The sequence below is a fragment of the Pezoporus wallicus genome, unplaced genomic scaffold (assembly GCF_028554395.1).
Source record: "Pezoporus wallicus isolate ANWC-B61680 ecotype Strahan unplaced genomic scaffold, APGP_CSIRO_Pwel_v1 contig_8476, whole genome shotgun sequence".
NCBI lineage: Eukaryota > Metazoa > Chordata > Aves > Psittaciformes > Psittacidae > Pezoporus > Pezoporus wallicus.
Window position 1 is genome coordinate 42122 of NW_026641139.1, and position 21828 is coordinate 63949.

Consider the following 21828-nt stretch of genomic DNA (forward strand, 5'->3'; position numbering starts at 1 on the left):
GATGTGAGTGCTCAAAGGCAGTTCTTCTGTCACTGTCTAAAAGTAGAGAGAAAAGTCTGTCCACAATGTCTTTGGGCCTGGTTTCACAAATATTAGGGATATTCACTTCAAATCACAACCTCTGACACAGAACCAAGTGAATCTATTTCACAAAAAAAATCAAAAGATGGCTTGAAATGCATAAATAGAAAGGAGGAAGTTATGCTAAAGTATTATACAATCATAGAATCATAGAATATTTTGGATTGGAAAGGCCCTTCAAAGGTTATCTGGTCCAACCCCCTTTCAATGAGCACAGACATCTTCAACTAGACCAGGTTGCCAGGAACCACATCCAACCTGGCCTTGAGTGTCTCCAGGGATGGGGCAGTCACCACATATCTGGGCAACCTGTGCCAGGATTTTATCACCCTCACTGTGAAACATTTCTTCCCCATGTCCAGTCTGAATCTCCTCTCTTTTAATTTAAAACCTTCACCCCTCATTTTGCAGATGCTAAAGAAGTCTTAACTAAGATAACCCAGAATACACAGACAGCTCAGTGAAGATATCTCAACCCACTTTGAAATCTCTGGTGCTCACGGATATGTGCCAAGTGCCAGACTAAACAGCTATTCCTGGGTTACAGTTATTACTACTGGATTAAGTCCTCATGAACATCAATGCATCATAATTGTTTTGATGTTGAAAAAGTATCCAAACTCACAATACAGAAAATAAACAAATCTGGAGTTCACAAAATACGATCAGTGCTAATCCTGGAACTGTATGCTAGGAATCCACAGAACAGAGCTGTGGACATCTGCAGGGATTTTTCTATCCGTGATCCACCAGAAAATGGCAGGCATCTGATGCATGAATATCCATCCCCAAGGAACACACCTCCCTTGGCTTCCTGACAGCCAGCTTTCCTTGCTAGCAAACATGTGAGGTCAATCAGCTAGGACAGCTGCCTTGAATCACTTGACATATATTCTTTGTAACTCCCTTGGGACCTAGTTCTTTGGGAAACAGGACAAACTCATCTCTAACTGATATCCTCATAATGGTTGTCAAGGTTGGGCTTGCTCCAAACTCTTTGCTAGCCCACCTAGTACATATCATTCTGCATTTTCTAAAGCATTTCAGTGATACCAGTTACCTTCCTTTTTTTTTCCTCACCATTTTTACATTTCCTGATTTAGGCAGTTTCACAATGTTTACATTTCAGCAGAAAACAGCTGTTTCCCCCCTCCCAATTGAAAAAAATGTTCTTCATATGTAGATTTCAAGTTTCCACCAGATATCTTCAAATTACATCTTTCTCTTTCATTGTGTTTATATTTTTTTAAATAGGAGCATCAATTCAGATTGTGTGAAAGATAAGTTCTACAATAAATATTTCAGTTAATGAATCTCTTAATTTTCTGCCTATTTATACCCTGATTCATAATATTGTTTTACCTCTGTTGTCCGAAGAAAGCATTTCAGAAAACAGAAAGGAATATGTTGTGCTTATAGCACGAAAACCCAAATTATATCTTCCCAGGTCAAAGCTTCATTAGAAAACTAGTCCCCCCCCCAGCATCTACAATTATTCCCAAAACACATATGCGTGAAGGCAGAGATAAGCAGAAGGAATGGCACTCTTTGCAATGTACAGTGTATATTCATAGAATCATGGACTAGATAGGATTGGAAAGGACCTCAAGATCATCTAGTTCCAACACCTCCCACTAAACCATGTCACCCAAGTCTCTGTCCAACCTGGCCTTGAGCACTGCCAGGGATGGAGCATTCATGACTTCCCTGGGCAACACATTCCAGTGCCTCACCACCCATACAGTAAAGAACTTCTTCCTTATATCCAATCTAATTGGAATATTGGAATTCATGAAATAATATTGAAATAAGAAATTTTAGTAAATACAGTAAGAACACTGTTAAGAGAAGATGATTTCAGATATCTACTTAAGAATGAGCTGAATCACACCCAAAAAGTGACAATGTCTTTGTATTGGATAGAAAGGGAGTCTTCCTATCTAGACATATCTGCACTGTAGAGTGACATATTTAACTGTGACCTTTCACCCAAGCTATTTGCTGGTATTTGTACAAGGTTGCCTCTTCAGATGAAGCTGCAGTGGCTCCTATGCCTTATACATGAGATCAACTTTGCCCTTATCTTCTGTGATGTGAATAGCAGTGGTCCTGAAGATCTCTGAACACCTACTGGGCTTGATCATAGCAGGAGCAGCTAAAGTGATGGACCAAGATCTTGCACAGTTATCTCAAAAACCTGCAACATTCAGAGGAACAGGGTCTGCATACAGAAAATGGTTCTGAGGTGATGCAAGGATCTGAATTTCAATATTCACCATTTACCCTTGCAGCGCAAATAAGAATCTATCTGCAGCAGCTTGCTTGAGAATGAAATTTGTCTCTCTGTTTCAGCCCACAAACATAATACAAGTAAACTTTCAGAGTATCTGAGCAAGACACATCCTCACATCCCTACATGTAATTTTCTTCTGCATGTGGTAGGTACTTTCCTACCACACCATCCTAGCACAAACCTGGCAAACTGAGAGGATCACTCAATATTAATTATAGAGACATATTAACTATTAAAGAACCTTTAAGTGTCGCAGGCCTGAAGATAGGTTAAGGTAGGTCTCAATATTAAGGTAGGTTGGCTTTGTGCTGAGGGATTCAGATGCAATTGAAACAAAGCCATGTAAATAAATGAAAAACTCCAACAGTTTGTGCATTGGTTGCTTACCATGGGGATGACAGAGGAATTCTGGAATTGTTTTATGGTGCTCCATCTGGTCTCCTGCTCCCAATACAGAAGCATGTGTCGCCTGCAAGACTTTAGGCATAGCTGACAGCCCCACGGAATTTTCCTGGATGATCTAAGGTATCAAATGATTACTTGATGACTGTGTTTAGGGAGCTTCAGACATTCTTATAGCTGAAAAGAAGTATTATGTCTTACATTTTGGGTTGGAACTAGATGTTCTTTAAGGTCCCTTTCAACCTAAACCTTTCGATGACTCAGTGATTCTATGATGATTAAAATACAGAATGCTATAGTGAAAAGAAAGGACAGCAGAGTACACGTAGCAAACACCAAAGGTGTTAAAACTATCAGAAATGTGTCACTGCAGGAGCATTTTATCACAGAGTCAAAATCACAGATGAAATGGTCCATTTCACCATGATCACAGCACACCATTTGTGACATCAACAGTATGATAAAAAAGCTGATCATAAAACCACTTACCCAGGCTCCTGCAGCTAGTCCTGTGCCAAGCTTATGACTCATTAGGGTGATGTAATGTAAAGGTTTGCATACTGCTAAGTACTGATGTCGTGGTTTAAACCCAGTCAGGTAACTTGTTCACTCACTCCCAGTGAGTGGTGCCGAGCTGACAACAATCAAGGCCCGTGTCCGTCTCCCCCCCCCCTTGCACCGGGGCTCTCCCCTTCCCCGCTCCCGGAGGAACGGGGAGGAGGATCGAGAGAGTGCAACTCCTATGGGTTGAGACAAGAACAGTCCAGCAACAAATCACCACCGTTACTATCAGCTAAAAACAATGATAAGGGAAAATAACAAGGGAAGAGAATACGATACCACCGGCCAAGAAAACGAGTTCCACCCGGAAGCCCGTGTCCTTCCGGGTAACTCCCAGTTACCCCCCACCCCGGGCATGACGTGCTGTGGTATGGAATACCTCCCCGGCTAGCCCGGGTCAGGCGCCCCGTCTCTGCTTCCTCACAGCTTCCCCTCCTCCCTGGCAGAGCATGAGCCTCACAGAGTCCTTGGTCAGGGTAAACATCACTTAGCAACAACCGACAACATCGGCTTCACCAACGCTGTTCTCAAACTAGAAGTCAAAACACAGCACTGCACCAGTTAACACAAAGGAAAAAACATGACTGCTACTGCTGAACCCAGGACAACTGATCATTGACATCACTGTCAGGAGGTAATACACTACCCCAACTAGAAATGCAAACATTTAAAACTGTCATGCAAGTGCTGTAGGAAATAATACTGTCAGGAAGCTGACCAGCAGCTTGGGCAGGATGGTGGAGGCATACCACATTTCCAAGCAGCACAAGTTACTGAGGAAGAAGTACACTGGGATGTGGAGATGCTGATAATCCACTGCCAGCATGAGGATGAGAATGTTCACCATCATTATCACCATGTAGATGTCCTGGAAGAGCAGGAAGAGAGGAACCTGAAGGTCAGGTAAATCACCAGATCCCAGAAGGATGAATTCTGTAATGTATGTTTCATTTTGCTTTTCCATAGCTGACTCACACTGCATCTTGCGGAAAGCAAATACTAAAATGTAATATAAAAATGAAAAAACTGTTTTCCATGCATGGCTGTAAAGATACGTTATTCACCTTAATTCTTGGATCCAATCTCTACGCGATAACTTATTCAAAATTCCAACTTCTAAAACATTTCAGTAATGTTTTCTATAAAAAAAAAAAAATACAAATTGTCTTATCTCAGTTTCAATCACTGTTGCTATGCCTCAGGCACAAGACAATTTTCTTCTTTTCTAAGAAGTATAGATGATTACATGCCATTTTTTGGCTTAGCGCCCTGGCTTGTTTCCTTGTCTTGTAGAGACATATCCTAATTCTTACTTTTATTTCTCTGGATATACATTTATATACTTAAACTACTTTGCAGAGCACAGGGAAAGCTGTTCTAAACTACCTACACCTAAACTATGGCATTAGCTTATGATCACATCAGATCAGTTTCTGCAACCAGACAATCTTCATAGAAGTTTTCTTATATTCTGCATCTTGGGTGATCCAGTGGATTTACAAGATAAGGGATTTTTAGACCTGGATTTTTCATTCAGTTTGTTCAATGTCTTGTCACTTAAAAAATATTGGGACTTTCAGATAAAGCTGTAACTGGCATAATAAAATCATGTCAGTAATCAATGAGCCTTCTAGTTTGGCACATGGGCAATTATTTCTACTGACAGAAAAACACAGGAAGTCATAAATCTATTTTCTCATAATTTCTTCATTCACTTTCTTCTTCACACTCTCCTTTGTCAGGCTTACATCCGTGGTAGCCAGTTATGGACCAAGGTCTCTTAGACCTGCCCACATCGCACTGTGGAAACCAGCATGGATTCTGCAGGCTTTCTTCTCTTTTCACCATTATTCTTATATTCTTTATATATAAGAATACATATATTCATCTTTATTCTTTATATGGAAGCCAAGAGCTTGATCTTCCCAAGTGGGTTTTTTTGTTGTCTTTAATAAACTTCCACATGTGATGGAGCCAAGATGAACTCAGAATTCCCTTGTGACTCATTATATGTTTTTGAGTATGAACACAAAATCTTCTTTGATGGTTTTATTAATGGAAATCTTAAATAACCTATCAATTGGGTAGAACCTTATGTTAACACTGCAGTGAAATTTACAAAAATATTTTGCTTTCTCCATCCCACACACATACTATTTCCAATTATATTCCATTTTCCAAAGGCATCTAGATACCTAATGGACATGAGCTGAGTATCTGTTATACCAAATTAAAGGGGACTGTATCACAACCCATTTGAATGGTGTCTTTACAGTATGCCTTTGATGCAGGCACTCATAAACAGCCTGAGGGCATAGATGAGCATTTCAGAGAACAACCTCTGCTGGGCCAACCACAGCTGGTGCTTTCCACTGATAGATTTCTGCTCTAAAGCAGATGATGAGGGGAAATCTTGTATCAGTATTGACAGAGTTCCCTCACAGGAAGGCATGAAGAAAAGCTCCAGGAAGAAGAGGAGGAACATGGAAATATGTGCGTGGTCACCAATCACCTCCTTATATTCCATGTTCCTTATCACAGTTTCCAGGAGGATCCGCTCCATGATCTCTAGGCTCAGAGGTGGGACTGACTGGCCTGCAGTTCTCTGGACCCTCCTTTTCATATTTTTTAAAAACGGTGGTTGTGTTTCCCCTTTTCCAGTCACTGGAAACTTCCATCAGGAAGATGCTATCTGTATTGGCAAGATGTTCCTTGGCCTAAATGCTGGTGGGACACCTGGTTAAAAAAATATCCAAAAGCAATTCAGAGTTGGGATTATACTGGTATGATATGAATACTTCTGAAGAATTGTAATTCATGAAATCTTAATTTTGTTTTCCCTTCCTTAATTCAGAACAGCACCAGATATAAGCCTTCGAGGTACTCAAATGTATTCACCTGACTTACGTAAAATCTCCTCTAGTGGCCTACCCTTTTTCCCCAGCAGAGATAACGCTTTTTACATTGAACACAACATGCACAGAACATCACTGTGGATAGAGACAGTTCCTGGCTCTCAGGAACACTCAGCACTCATGAACATTACTTTCCACCTCATGGCAGAACTCCCAAAGACAGACATGAAAAAGAACCTATGATGAATCATAGGCACTAGGGTACAATGTGGTATTAAGGGAGCTGCAGGTAATGAATCTTTGAGTTACATGGCAGCTAGGACTCAAGTATTTTATTTATTGAGCAAGTGTTGTAAACATTCCAGGTTTCAAAAAAGAAGACCGAAATCTCCTTTGACACTTAGAATATGGGGCCATCTGACCCAATTTTGAACATTTGAACACTATTTTAACCAGAAATCTGGAAATGTAAAATCAACTACATACTCAGTGTAGCCCTCTTAGTGGAGAGAGACTGACACTTCTGAGAATTTCCATAGCCTTTTCAGGTGACAATCCTTATACTGCAAGACTCACATTGCCCGTTCTCTCTTCACTTTCCAGGTGTTTTAAAAAGCTACATGAGGCTAAGTACAAATTTAATAGTGTGTGAATTAATCCTATAGAATCATAGAATAACAGAATCATAGAATGGTTTGCGGTGGAAAGGACCCTAAGATCATCCAGTTCCAACTCCTCTGCCATGGGCAGGGACACCTCACACTAGATCATGTCACCCAAGGCTCTGTGCAGCTTGGCTTTAAATACTACTAGGGATAAAGCGTTCATTGGTTCTTTGGGCAACCTGTTACAGCACCTCACCACCCTCAGAGAGAAGAACTTCTGCCTTACATCTAACCTGAACTTCCCCTGTTTCAGTTTAAACCCATCACTCCTTGTCCTATTGCTACAGTCACTGATGAAGAGTCCCTCTCCAGTACCCTTATAGGCCCCCTTCAGATATTGGAAGGCTGCTCTCAGGTCTCCACGCACCTTCTCTTCTCCAGGCTGAACAGCCCTAACTTTCTCAGCCTGTCTCCATATGGGAGGTGCTCCAGCCCCTGATCATCCTCATGGCCTCCTCTGGACTTGCTCCAACAGCTCCACGTCCTTCATATGTTGAGGACACCAGAACTGAACACAGTGATGCATATTCCTATGTGGCCTTCACTGCTATAGTGTCTGGTCACCTCCCTGTATTGCCTCAATGTCGTAAGCAGCATCAAAATAGAGGAGTCTGCAGAAACTGACCTCTGAACTAATACTTAAAATCCTGTTATTGTCAATTGAAAGAAAAGAAATAGATAATTTCCTTATATTTTTTATCTCATACAAAGTAGACTGTCAAACATATTGGATGGATTATAATCCAAAGCACTTACTTCTCTTTATAGGAGCAGTCTGTGGTGAATGCCTTAGATGCAGATGTTTGAAGTTAGATCACATTAATCCTTGTGAAGATGGTTCAAATAGATGCTGCTAAATTGGAATGCTAGATCTGCGAAGATAACGGGCTGAAAAAAAACCCACCAAAGTTCTATTTGTAATAGATGATGCATTTAGGGAACCCCAGGGCTGAAGCTTGTCCCTCCCAATCTCTGAAGTGTCATGGCTGGAATTTGTGCTGCCAAGTGCATGGGATTGAAAAATACACCCCATTAATACATTGCAAATATCTCTCCCAACTACATGCACATTTGATTAAAACAGAGCTGACAAGAAGAATCTATACAGAATAAAAAAGGAGTAGATTTTCTGTTCAGCTCCTTTAGTAGTAGCCTTAACAATGTTATTGTATTGAGTTTTGGCCACTGAATTAAATTCCTTACATCTGGAATCCTTCATTCTAACCATGAGAAGACTAAAGGGTGAGACAACCGGAGGGTGCTTTGTGTGTTTGGGGTTTTTTTGGCAGGGCAAATGTATACTGAAGATGGTATAGATCTTCATACTTATTTTCATTGATGGAAGATGGATTATTTTCTGCCTCCTTCAAATAAGAAATATGTAAGTGTTAAAGGTCATGCTGCATACTTATAGTGATATATATGGTGAATATATAATACGCATCAGTACATATTAGCAATGGAAATATTGGTACTGGTGCAATCAGAGCAAATACGGCTTTTTTCATAACAGAAATAAATACGGCAAAACTTGTGATGGCATTTAAGAAAGAAGTTGATATTTCATTTGCTTACACAGACTGGAAACATGCTATAAAGTTCCCCTGTGCCAGAGAAGAATGGACATTACTTCAGTTTTAAGTGCTCTTCTCCGTACATGGAGTAATGAGTAATGTGACTCTTAGTATGTAAGAAATCTTTATAGAAATCAGCTGACAAGTCCAATAATGCAAAGACTTCTGTATCCTTCACTTTTTTATTCTGTGAAGAAACTTTCATTACTTGAGTCTAAACTGTCAAGGTCTTCATTGGTGCCAACATTTCCTGGTTTTATCACTAAAATAAAAGTTACGACAAAGCAAGAGTGGAAAAACAAAATGGTTGTTGTTGAGTTCATGCTCCTGGGATTTGGGAATGGCCTAAACTGGATTCTCGTCTCTTCCTGATGTTTCTGTCAATCTACATTGTGACTATTACTGAAAACATCTTCATCATTGTGCTGATGGTGGCTAATCGACACCTTCACAGCCCAATGTACTTCTTGGGCAATTTGGCCTGCTTGGAAATCTGCTACAGCTCAAATATCTTGCTGAGGAAGTTGCTTAGCTATCTGTGTGGAGACAAAAGTATTTCAGCCAACCAATGCTTTACACAATACTATTTTTTTGGTTGTTTGGTAGGTGTAGATTCCTATCTCCTTGCAGTGATGTCCTACAATAGGTATGTAGCAGGGTGCAAGCCGCTTCACTATCCATCCCATATGAACAGCAAGCTCTGTCTCCAGCTGGGTGCTGCATCTTGGGTAAGGTAAGTGGCTTTCCATCTAATTCTATACTAACATTCCTGATCTCAAGTTTAGATTTCTGTGGGCCTAATGAAATTGAATATTTTTTCTGTGAATCATTCACAATGATAAAATTTTCCTGTAGCGAAACTCATGTGGTTGGACTTGTCACTTCTGTTGTGGCAAGTGTGTGCTCACTGCCTCCATTTCTGTTGACCTTCTCATCCTACCTCTGCATCATTATCATGAAACTTCCTTCTGTCACTGGAAGAAAAAAGGCCTTTTCCACCTGCTTCAAGCATCTTTTTGTGATGATTCTTTTCTACTGGTCAATATTAACTGTCTATGTACTTTCTCATCAAGATATCCAAGTATCTCCAAACAAAATCTTATCTGTTTTTTAAACCATTCTCACTCCCTTGGTCAACCCTCTCATCTACAATCTTAGAAACAAAGAAGTAAAGGAAGCTCTGTGGAAAGACACAAGTAAATTGCTGACTTTCAGAGGGCTGCTTTCTGTTAAAAAGGAGGGGTAATTATCCTTAATAAGTTACAGGTTCAGACACAGCTATATGGCATGTGAATATAGTTAATCTGAATAAAGCTTGGAAATACATAGCTGTATATCTTAAAAATAAATAAGCAGAGAAACAAAATAGGTAAATAACCTTGCTATCTCCTGGGGGTGGTATGGAGAAGGAACATGAATGTGTACTGAAGTAGCAAGTTTGCTAATGATACAAAGCTAGGAGAGTGGCTGATACAACTGACGGCTATGCTGCTATTCAGTGGGACCTTGATAGGCTGGAGAATTGGGCAGAGAGAAACCTGTTGAGGTTCAACAAGGGCAAGTGCAGGGTCCTGCAGCTGAGGAGGAAGAACCCCAAGTGCCAGCACATGATGGGGCTGACCTACTATAGTAGTTCAGCTGAGAAGGACCAGAGAGTGTTGGTAAACAGTAAGTTGATCATGAGCCAGGAGGGACAAGTGTATCCTGAGGTGCACTGGGAGCATTGTGGCCAGCATGTTGAGGGAGGTTATTCATTCCCCTCTATTCAACCCTGGTGAGGCCACATCTGGAGCACTCAGTGCTGGGCTCCTCAGTACAAGAAAGACAAAGAGCTACTGGAGAGCGTCCAGTGGAGTCCACAAGGATGATCAGGGGTCTGCAGCACCTCTCTTATGAGGAAAGATTACAAAAGCCAGAACTGTTTAACCTAGAGAAGAGAAAACTGAGAGGAGATCTCATTAATGTAGATCAGTAACTCAAAGGCAGGTAACAAAACAGTGGTGCCAGACTCTTTCCAGGGGTGTCCAGCAACAGGATGAGGAGCAATGGCCATAAACTAAAGCACAAGATGTTTCACCTCAACACGAGGAAGAAATTCTTTCCATTGAGGTTGGCCAGAGCACTGGAACAGGCTGTCCAGGGAAGGTTGTGTAGTCTCTCTCTCTCTCTGGAGACATTCAAAACCCACCTAGACATGTTCCTGTGCAACCTGCTCTAGGAGGCCCTGCCTTGGCAAAGGTTCTGACTGGATGATCTCCAACCCCAACTATTCTGTGATTCTGTGAATACTGTAAAGTAAACAAAATAAATTCATTAATGTAACTGCATTTGTATTATTGCACATCATATTGTCTTGCCTGCCTGCTTGCTTTCTTTTTCCTCACTACAGCTGAAATTCAGCTCAGCTGAGTAAGTTGAAACTCAATTTATATTACATAAACCATTTCTTTCTTTTCTTCTGGATTACTCTGGTTTTACACCTATGGTGTAGATCTGTTTATTCATGATCATTATCTGGACTCTCCTGATTGCAAATGAAGAGAGTGAGAAACATTGCTTGAATGTGGTTCATCTGATCTATTTTGGATGTTTAATATAAACCATGCTCTAGAAGGCTAGCTAACTGCTAGCTCATACAGAAGAACACACAATGCAGACATTCAGTCTAAAATTAATATACTATGCATACTTGTACTGACAATTAAACCCTTAAAATGAAAGCAAAACTCCCACAACAACATTGCAACAACTTCTAAAGAAGAATGCCTACTTCACTGATTTTGGTAAAGGAGGGGTAGAAAAATGGAAAGGACCATCTTTACAATCCTTAAATTAGTACATTTTGCATGTGTAGTTTTAGTCTCCTTGATAACAATTAGGAAATAGGAAGAGCTGTTTAGAAATCTTCTGTAGGTTATGGAATTGTGACTGTCATGTGTGTTCTTACATTTAACCTGGTTAGAAAAAAAATAAAGGAAGAAGTGGTTAGCAAAGCTTCACATCACTGAAGTTTCTAGCAGTGCAATAAGCAGTGGAGAAAAGACAGCACAGGCCCAGGACTGGCCATCACAGTAAGGAAATGTAGCTCTTGAATGCAATTAGCAGAGCAAGGCATGGCTACAGGGAAGCATCCCTGGGGTCAGGAGGAGGGAGAAACTGGAGAGAGGATTAGCAAAAATAGAAAGAAATGGGTACCCCTTGCTACATAAAACTGTACGTATGTATGGCCAAATGAACCCAGCCCAGATATTTCTGTATCACTTTATTTACTATAATGGATATCCATTAACACTAAGACATCTGCAATACAAACTCCGTGTATGTGTCAGTCACCTAGTTTGCCAGCATACTCACTACATGGAAAAGACATTTCTACATGCTGACTTATCTGCACATTTTTTAGTTTTGAGGCTACAATGAATTATGCCTTAGAAGTGTCTGTTTGTCTCCTTTGATTATAGTACTCTATGACAACTGACTCTATGACAAGCTCATATGTAAAAATTTAGGACTCAAACCACTTGACAAACACAGGCCTTCGGTGCAATTTGAAACACCCAGGAGCATCTTAGCTGACCATAGATTCATAGAATAGTTAGGGTTGGAAAGGACCTCAAAATCACCTAGTTCCAACCCCCCTGCCATGAGCAGGAACACCTCACACTAAAGCATGCCAACCAAGGCTTCGTCCAACCTGGCCTCGAACACTGCCAGGGATGGAGCATTCACAGCCTCCCTGGGCAACCTATTCTAGTGTCTCACCACCCTTACAGGAAAGAATTCCGTCCTTATATCCAATCTAAACTTCCCCTGTTTAAGTTTTAACCCATTACCCCTTGTCCTATCACTACAGTCCCTAACGAATAGTACCTCCCCAGCATCCTTATACGCCCCCTTCAGATACTGGAAGCCTGCTATGAGGTCTCCACACAGCCTTCTCTTCTCCAGGCTGAACAGCCACAAATTTCTCAGCCTATCTTCATATGAGAGGTGTTCCAGTCCCTTGATCATCCTCGTGGCCCTCCTCTGGACTTGTTCCAACAGCTCCATGTCCTTTTTATGTTGAGGACACCAGAACTGCACTCAGTGTTCCAAGTGAGGTCTCATGAGAGCAGAGTAGAGGGGCAGGATCACCTCCTTCGACCTGCTGGTCACACTCCTTTTGATGCAGCCCAGGATACGGTTGGTTTCTGGGCTGCAAGTGCACACTGAAGACGGCTCATGTTCATTTTCTCATCGACCAACACCCCCAAGTCCTTCTCTGCAGGGCTGCTCTGAATCTCTTCTTTGCCCAACCTGTAGCTGTGCCTTCTTCAGCAAGTTATCTCTGCCTAGATAGTCTGCTTTTTTGCAAAATGCTGAGAAATGCACATGATCTGTACAATGAACAAATGAATATATTTAACTGTTCAAAATATTACAAAGAGTACAGAAATAAGCCATAAAATCTGTACTTTGACTACAAAATGTTTAAGCCTTCTTCTCTGCTTCACAAGGTTTGCTTTCAAGCATGTCTAAAACAAATCACTGTCATAAGAACACATGACTTCAGCACACATAAACCTAACCTGCAGCAAGATTCCAGCAAAGTCATAAAAAAAGAGTTGTGCATATTTTCAGGACAAATACGCCAACAGATTTCTGGCATACTGGTATAGTTCATCCCATAGTAATCAGTTCCTCCCACCAGAAGGTAAAGAGTAAGGAGAGAGATTCAGTTGACTGGATATAGGAATGGGATTCAGTTCCAGAATAGGACAGCCAGCTGTAGGCATCTATACTAAGTCAACACCTGCACATTCATCAAAGTCAGTGACAACCTTGTCATTACAATCAGCAGCATTTAAGGAGTGAGCAACCAACTTGCTTTGGCTGCTTGAACACAACTAGCTCTGCTGGAAATGTCCTACATCATCTTGTTTTGGTTCCAGTGTAAAGGTTTGAGCTTCCCATAAGTCTGTGTTATATCTGACAAGCCAAATGTAACAGATAACCCTGGGGACTGCAGGCTGCCAAGAATGTTTCCAGACACCTATACTGCAGCTTAGTCAAGGGGCATGCACAGTGGTGTACCCAAAAGACCTCCAGCTGCCATACCAGAAGAGCATCAGCAAACTGAATCCAAGGTCCATGGCCTTGTATTCACTATTTTTCTGGAGAGATGAGTGTGATAGATCTCCAGCTGTGTGTGGGTGATTAGGGATCCCAACACAAGGTGCCAGAGTCACAGAATGGTTGAGATTGGAAGGGACCACCAGAGATCATCTTGTCCAACACCCCCAGCTAAAGCAAGGTCCCTAGAGCCATTTGCACAGGATCATGTGTCATAAATTGAGACCACAACGGATCATAATCCAATTAAAATTTTATTAATTATAGCAAGTAGAATATGAGCAAAAACAGCGCTGGACGACAGGGGAGTCTGCGCTCCGCCAACTGCCGTGCTGAGCAGTTCAAACAGCCCCTTTTTATACATCTCACTTCCGTGTTCATGAAGTAGTGGAGGTACTCTGCGCATGCTTCCGCTGTTGTTAGGGGGTCAACCTCTGCCTCCTGGTGATCCTTGAGACTGAAGTAAGAAGTTTTCCTCCTTTGTTCCATAGTTGACCTTTTACTCATATGTCCTTATATGGAGTTGTTTGTCTTATCTCTGCCAGTTCCTGGAACATCTTACAGTTATCTTTAGTCAACATCTACTAAGCGGTACTTGGTTTAGTTTGTGTAAGCGATTACGGTTATCTTATCTTGCACAAGTTGTGTCTGGTGATTGTTTGAGTAAGCGATTTCACATCTTTTGTTGCCTAACCTTTACATTGGGCTTAACATAAATCTTAATAAACAATACCCTTATCCTTAGTTTCTTACAATCCCCCCTTTTTCTTTTTATCCTATTATTGTTTATTAGACGCTACTTTCATTCTCGGCACTGCAAGTAAACCTTTTTCCACAATCCCAACATTTATCGTAACACTCACAAGGTAATACCTCACAATTACAATAGGCATAGTTTTTCCCAGGTTGCCTTCAGATGTCTATCTGGAGATGATACCGACCAATCAGAAGCAATTGTTTCGCATCCCCAGTATCCGCAATAATAATGTCCAGGGAGGTTACAATAAGCGGGTCCAGAAGAGGGACACATATAAAATGGTGATACATTTTCACAATTTAGCTGAAAGAAATCTACATACAGGTTGTACAGGGAAGTTAGGTTGTCCCGCCCCAATGAAGGTGGCTATCACTTTGGATGTTTCCCAGGATATTAATTCCCATCTTAATGGTTCATGCGGGTTTCCATTTACTTGGGTTATTATCAATAACAAAACTAACGGTATACCAGGAAAAAGGGTGTCTGTCAATTTTGCCGATTTAAGTATATTTTTACCAGTCCTGGGGAAGTTTGGCCATTGCTGCTTTTGCGTCCCATTGTTCTGGCCCTTTTCTCCACAGTTTGTTCCTCCTCTGCCTCACCCGTCGACTCGGTTGCTTCGAGCCACGGGGTGTACCATCTTCTTGGCAGCAAGGGAATTCTTCAGGAGAGTAGCTGTTTCGGGCTTTCTGCCTATTTACATAGGCTTCCCACTTTGCAGCTTTAACTAATGGGGCAAAGCAAGGCACGGTTAGTACTTCCCTTCTACACTTTATAACCAAAATTTCAGTTACAAAGGGGACTGGTTCGTTGGAGTGGTAACAATAATATTGAGGGTTTACTCCTTTGGCAAAAATCTTCCATTACTCATGGGATTCCCGAATAATTTCTTGTTTAGACTCTAATTGCTTTAATTTCCACTCAGTGAGAGTTCTTTGGATTTTCCAACACTGTGCAAACTCCTATCGGAGGGTATCCATATTCACAGTGTGTCCACCATTTATCCTGGCATACCTTACACCTAAAACAAGCAAATGGATAACAATTGCAGTTCAAATTATTACACCTAATTCGTATATCTAGAGTACATGTATTATTTACATCAGCATATCTTCTATATTCACTATTGTGTGGTTGCATAAGTTTAGCAATTTCCTTCAACACACTTTGTACACTTCCATATATAATAGAAAAAAAGAGAAATAATTATAGCAAATATAAACAGCAATACACACTTTATACCAAAAGATAATGCGGTGAAATAATCAAATAAAGTCTCTATCATTACGTTATCTTTTCAGGGTTATCTTGGTGTCACCTGGAGTACTGATTACTTTCCAGTGGGGTCTCGTCACTGGGCCTTTAATGCGTGTCTGTTGTTCAATTGTTTGAAAACAATTGTGCAATAGTTCATTACCTTCTCCTGGGTATAAAAATTCAGCGGGGTTAACTGCTCCAATAGTTTTCAAAGATAGTTTAGGAGATTCTATAAGTATTCCCTCATACTTTAATAATCGGCTATCTGTAAGCCATTTTTCTGCTTTTTGTTGTAACACTCCCCTGATGTTATGAGGCGCATATAAGACAACTTCTCCATTATAGGTAATGCGATTCATTTCCTCAAGTAATAAGGCAGCAGCAACAATGATTTGTAAACAACTCGGCCAACCCCTGCTCACAGGGTCCAACAGCTTTGATAGGTATGCCACCGGTTTCTTCTGTCCGGCCCATTCCTGAGTTAATACTCCGAATGCCGTTCCTTCATGTATGTTAACAAATAAATGGAATGGCCGCTTTAAATCTGGTAGGCTTAAAACCGGTGCTTGACTTAGCTCTCTTTTGAGACTGACAAACTGCTCTTGATCCTGAGGGGTCCACTTGGGTATTTTGTCTTTAGACAGTTGTTCATATAAGAATTTAACTTTAAAGCTATAGTTTTCTATCCATTGCCTACAATACCCAAATAGCCCTAATGCCTGCCAAATTTGCCTCTTAGTGACAGGCATAGGTAATTCCAAAATTCCTTTAATGCGCTCTGGATCCAATATCTTCTGGCCGTTAAACAAATAATGTCCCAAATATTTCACTTTTTCCTCCACAAATTGTAACTTTTCTTGTGATACCCGTAGGCCCTTTTGTGCAAGAAAGTTTAGAAGTCGAATGCTTTCTTTTCTTACATCCTCCTTATTATTCCCTGCTATGAGCAGATCATCTGCATACTGTAACAGCACGTTCCCCGTTTGTACCTGGTATTCTTTTAAGAGCTCTTCCAGGGCCTGTCAAACAGATTAGGGGACTCAGTGAACCCCTGGGGAAGCACGGTCCATCTCAATTGCTGTCTACGGCCTGTCTCTATGTCTTCCCATTCAAAGGCAAAATAATCACGGCATTCTTCTGCCAGTGGACAGGCCCAAAAGGCATTCTTTAAATCAGCCACACTATACCAGGAGTTATGGGGTCCTAGTTTGCTTAGCAGTGTGTATGGATTTGCTACTACAGGGAACCGGGTGATAGTTCTTTTGTTTATTTCCCTTAAATCATGTACGAGCCGATATTTCCCATTTGGTTTCTTTACAGGCAAAATGGGGGTGTTAAAGGGTGACATACAAGGCTCTAAGATTCCTTGTGCTAACAATCGATCAATTTCTGGTTTTAATCCTCTCCGTCCTTCTAGGGATATGAGATGTTGCCTTACCCTCACAGGTATGTGGGGTTCGGAAATTTGGATTTTAATCGGTGGAATTTCCAGTCTACTAATTGTGTCCGGAGAGTACCAGACATCGGGGTTAATTTGTTTTTGATCATCCACGGTCAAAGGATAAGCAGACACTGTTAGCTCTTGATTTTTCACTTTAATTTCTAATTGCAATTCAACAATTAAATCTCGTCCTAACAGATTAAATTCTGCTTCAGGGACGAGCAAGAGTTCACCCATTCCAAATTTATTTTCAGTTTCGAATACCACATTTTTGATTTTGCTTACTTTAAAGGGTTCTCCTTTTTCCCCAATTACTTGTACTTTTTCAGGGGAAACTTTATATCCCTCAGGTATTTGCTTAATAGTTGATTTCTCAGCCCCAGTGTCTACTAAAAAGGTGAACTCTTGTTTATGGGGACCTATTTTTAATTTTATCAAGGGCTCATGATGACTCCGGTCCCCTAAAATATAGAGCCCCTGACTCTCCTATTCTGTTTTCAATATTTCCTCATCTCTGATCCTTTTTCTGCAATTCTTCTTTATATGTCCCTTCTTTTTCTTTTGTTTAGTTTTTATTTCGTTCAGCGGATAAAGTCTAGCTCCCGGTCTTTCTAGCCACACTTCCGCATATTGACTCTCCTCCGGGTTAAGGGGTTTTTTATTATTAACCCAGAGGTTTAATTGCTGTCTTACCCAATCTTCTTCTGACCCATAGACTGGCCAAAAGACATTTTTAGAAATCTTCTTCCCTCCCCATATCTTAGTACAATATTCTCAATTGTCTAAGATATATGTCAGAGGGGTATTCTTAGGTACAATGGGTACCCTTCCCATGGAAGTCGAAGGCTTGCTGCCCTTCACCCCCATCTTCTGGAATATCCACAAACATACACTCACTCGTTCCCCTTGTTCCTGGCCCAGTCCCTCGCGGGAGATGGGAGACGCAGTACTTAAGAGTCCACACTCGCTTGGTTCAGTATATCGAACCTCTCACTCGTTATATTCCAGGAAACCCAATCCCGCCCGAACGGCAAACCCGCGAACAACTTCGCAATATACTTACGCGTCCTGCGTCTTCATCCGGACTCCCGTGCACAGAATTTTATGGGATTTTACCGGTTTCTCCTTTGCTCATTATTCTAGAATTTAGGTTTGTCGGTAAGGTTGGGGTGAGCTGTTGGTCGCGGGGCCACGAAATGTCACGGGGCGCCTCCCCGGAGGACCAAAGCCCACCGTTCCTTATCCGAGTCACGGCACCAGAAAATTGTCATAAATTGAGACCACAACGGATCATAATCCAATTAAAATTTTATTAATTATAGCAAGTAGAATATGAGCAAAAACAGCGCTGGACGACAGGGGAGTCTGCGCTCCGCCAACTGCCGTGCTGAGCAGTTCAAACAGCCCCTTTTTATACATCTCACTTCCGTGTTCATGAAGTAGTGGAGGTACTCTGCGCATGCTTCCGCTGTTGTTAGGGGGTCAACCTCTGCCTCCCGGTGATCCTTGAGACTGAAGTAAGAAGTTTTCCTCCTTTGTTCCATAGTTGACCTTTTACTCATATGTCCTTATATGGAGTTGTTTGTCTTATCTCCGCCAGTTCCTGGAACATCTTACAGTTATCTTTAGTCAACATCTACTAAGCGGTACTTGGTTTAGTTTGTGTAAGCGATTACGGTTATCTTATCTTGCACGAGTTGTGTCTGGTGATTGTTTGAGTAATCGATTTCACATCTTTTGTTGCCTAACCTTTACATTGGGCTTAACATAAATCTTAATAAACAATACCCTTATCCTTAGTTTCTTACAATGTCCATGTAGCTTTCAAATACCTCCAAGGAGATCCCACTGTCAGAAGTGAGTATTGATCTTTACAACTCTTTGCAAACCAATGCCAGGGAGAAGAGCTCAAAATCGAATCTGAGAGATACAATACTGTAATGTGTGGGGTTTGTTCATCAAGAAGTTTGGGGGGAGGGAGGCTCTCTGTGGCTGTGAAACAATATGTGAAACATATGTGAAACAATACTCCTTTTGACTCTGTAACTGTTGTACTCTGTAGGTAATGGGGGGAGGTCAGTTGTATTGTTGCGCGGGATTGTGAGAGAGAAAAGGGGGCTGGGTGGCTCGAAGTGGTGTCTTGTTGCAACGCTTGAGGGGAGGGGGCTGCGACGGTGAGGAGGCTGGAGGCTGGCAGCGGAGGCTTCTCGAAGCCTCTGGGAGCTTCTCGAAACTTCCCGAAACTTCTCGGTAATGAGACCCCTGCAACAAAGGGAACCAATGGGGAAGAGCCATGTCAACATCCAAGTGAGGAGGGGCGACAGGATTGGCTGCGACCTTGAGCCGAAAAAGATAAAGGACTGCCTCCCAGGGACTGCGTGTGCTCGTCTTGGGCGGAGCAGAGGACTCCCTGGCGCACCCAGCGCTGTTTTATCTGCTATCGCTTACTCAGTTTAATAAAATTTATACTTTAAACCGAAATTGGCTATAATATTGATAACAATACCAGACTCATTTGTAATTTATGGGAACATGGGTATGACAGAAAGCAGTATTTCAGGATACTGCAGTGGAGTGGTGAAACATGAGACACCTCCAGGAAGACTTGTCTTAAAAGAGACTCTGGAGAAGGAGGATTTCCCTGGGCCATCAGGCTGTGCCATGGGGAAAAGCCACCCACTACCAGTGGGAAGGCATTGCAGGGTGCTGAAGGACTGCTGGTCAGTGGACTCTTGGGCTGGAAACATACCCGAGTATGTTGAGTAGGTGAGTACATACCCGTTTTCTGCACCCTTGTCTCTGTGCTGCCTGAACAGCGTGAGGGAAAGGAAGGGAGAGGGTACTGCAAAAAGCCAAAGACTGGGGGAGAAAAGAAAGCTTAAGAGAACATAAATCATTTTTTGAGGTTGCTGCATAGGTAAGTAGGTGTCAATGTGTGGTGACTGGCCAGAACCGTTTGGGGAGGAGTGAGGTTTAGGTATGGAACTGTCAGGGGCTTTTGGAGAGGGAAAGAGTTGAAGAAGGGAAACTTTTCATGAAAAGAGAAAAAAATTGGGGAATTTTCTTACATTTTAAACAGGAAATACAAGTCCTTTCACTTCATCAAATGCTTTTATGTTGTGTGCCCATCTTCTGTCAGTCTTGAAAAGCAAAAATTGCAAATACCTACTATATGTTGACTGAAATCTAAGCTGCCAATCCAGCAAGTGGAGACACAGGGAATGTGGGCAGTTTCCCATGGGGAAGAGGCAAGGCAAGCACTGCAACTCCAGGGGAAAGGGCTACAGTAGCAGGAAGGTTTGCCCAGACACCACAGTTGAGGAAAGCATATGTACACAACTCTTGAGACAGACCTGTTTGGGTGGAAGGGACCTTAAAGCTTATTTAGTCCCAACCCCCTGCTATGGGCAGGGATACCTTCCACTAGAGCAGGTTGCTCCACGCCTCATCCAACCTGGCCTTGAACGCTGCCAGGGATGGGGCAGCCACAGCTTCTCTGGGCACCCTGTGCCAGCGCCTCAGCACCCTCACAGGGAAGAGCTTCTGCCTAAGAGCTCATCTCAGTCTCCCCTCTGGCAGGTTCAAGCCATTCCCCCTTGTCCTGTCACTGTAGGCCCCTGGCAAAAGTGCCTCTCTAGCTTCCTTGTCGGCCCCTTTAAGTACTGGGAGATGGGGCTCTGTTCAGCTTGCAGCAGGACTGTTGCCATCACTTCGCACTCAAAGCTAAACCAGTCTGATTCTGTGATTCTATGGAAAACATGTTTGCACAGAAAGTCAGCAACTGGTCAGTGTGCAACACATGCACCTGACTGTGCAACCCAATAGTGTCACAAATAGGATCAAGAAAAATATACAAAATACAGCACCATCAGCACCATTGCCACTTGCTGCACTGGAGCGGAAACTAAGGCTGCTACTCACCAGCAGCTCAGTGCTTCTCACACCAGCTGCCTCCAGGGAAAGGGTCCTCCCACATGCTTTATCTCAATCTTTTCCTTTTTTCTTTTTTTTTCTTTTCCACAATAAACTTTGTCATGGTTTAAGACCAGCTGACAACCCAGAACCACACAGCCACTTGCCCACTCCCCGCTCCTTCTTCCCCGACGAATGGCGAGGAGAATCAAAAGAATGTAACTCCCACAGGCTGAGATAAGAACAATCCCATAACTAAGGTATAACACAAACCACTGCTGCTACCACCAATAATAATAAGGGAAATAACAAGGGAAGAGAATACAACTGCTCACTACCCACCAACAGATACCCAGCCCGACCGAGCAGCTATCTAGCAGTTCTGGGTAACTGCCCCCAGTTTATATACTGGGCATGATGTACTGTGGTATGGAATATCTCTTTGGCTAGCTTGGATCAGGTGTCCTGTCTCTGCTTCCTCCTGGCTTCCCCTCCTCCCTGGCAGAGCATGAGATGTGAAAGTCCTTGGTCAGAATAAACATTACTGAGCAACAACTAAAACATTGGTGTTACCAGCATTGTTCCCAGGCTGAAAGTCAAAACCACAGCACTGCACCAGCTACTAAGACTGGGAAAAATGACTTACTGCTGAACCCAGCACAAACTTTTATTATTGGGTCCAATGTATGCCACCAGCTGCAGACACTGCTCACAGCTCCTTGTGCTATGAACCCTTAGCAACACCACTGGGATGCCCTGTTTGGGTGCTGCCAAATGCAGAAGCCCGAGACGGCCAAAGCTGCCAGGGCTCCATGTCCCCAGCTTCAGCCACTAGCAAGGCTGAGCGTGTAACCCCAGGAGGCACACATACACCCCAAAATGGTAGATAGACAATTAGACAGATGATACACAGCCCTT

The 21828-nt window shown here is 42.2% G+C and overlaps 1 protein-coding gene and 1 pseudogene across 1 annotated transcript; one reads left to right on the forward strand and one right to left on the reverse strand.

Annotated features, from left to right (window-relative positions):
* Positions 1 to 2978: 2978 nt before the first annotated feature.
* Positions 2979 to 4481, reverse strand: LOC130606115 (olfactory receptor 6C3-like). Its single transcript, XM_057422134.1, is given in 3 exon segments — positions 2979 to 3346; positions 3515 to 3516; positions 3947 to 4481. Coding segments are annotated over 3 exon segments (702 nt in total). The 5' UTR covers positions 4320 to 4481; the 3' UTR covers positions 2979 to 3019.
* Positions 4482 to 8584: 4103 nt separating this feature from the next.
* LOC130606093 (olfactory receptor 1020-like) lies at positions 8585 to 9677 on the forward strand (annotated as a pseudogene).
* Positions 9678 to 21828: the final 12151 nt, after the last annotated feature.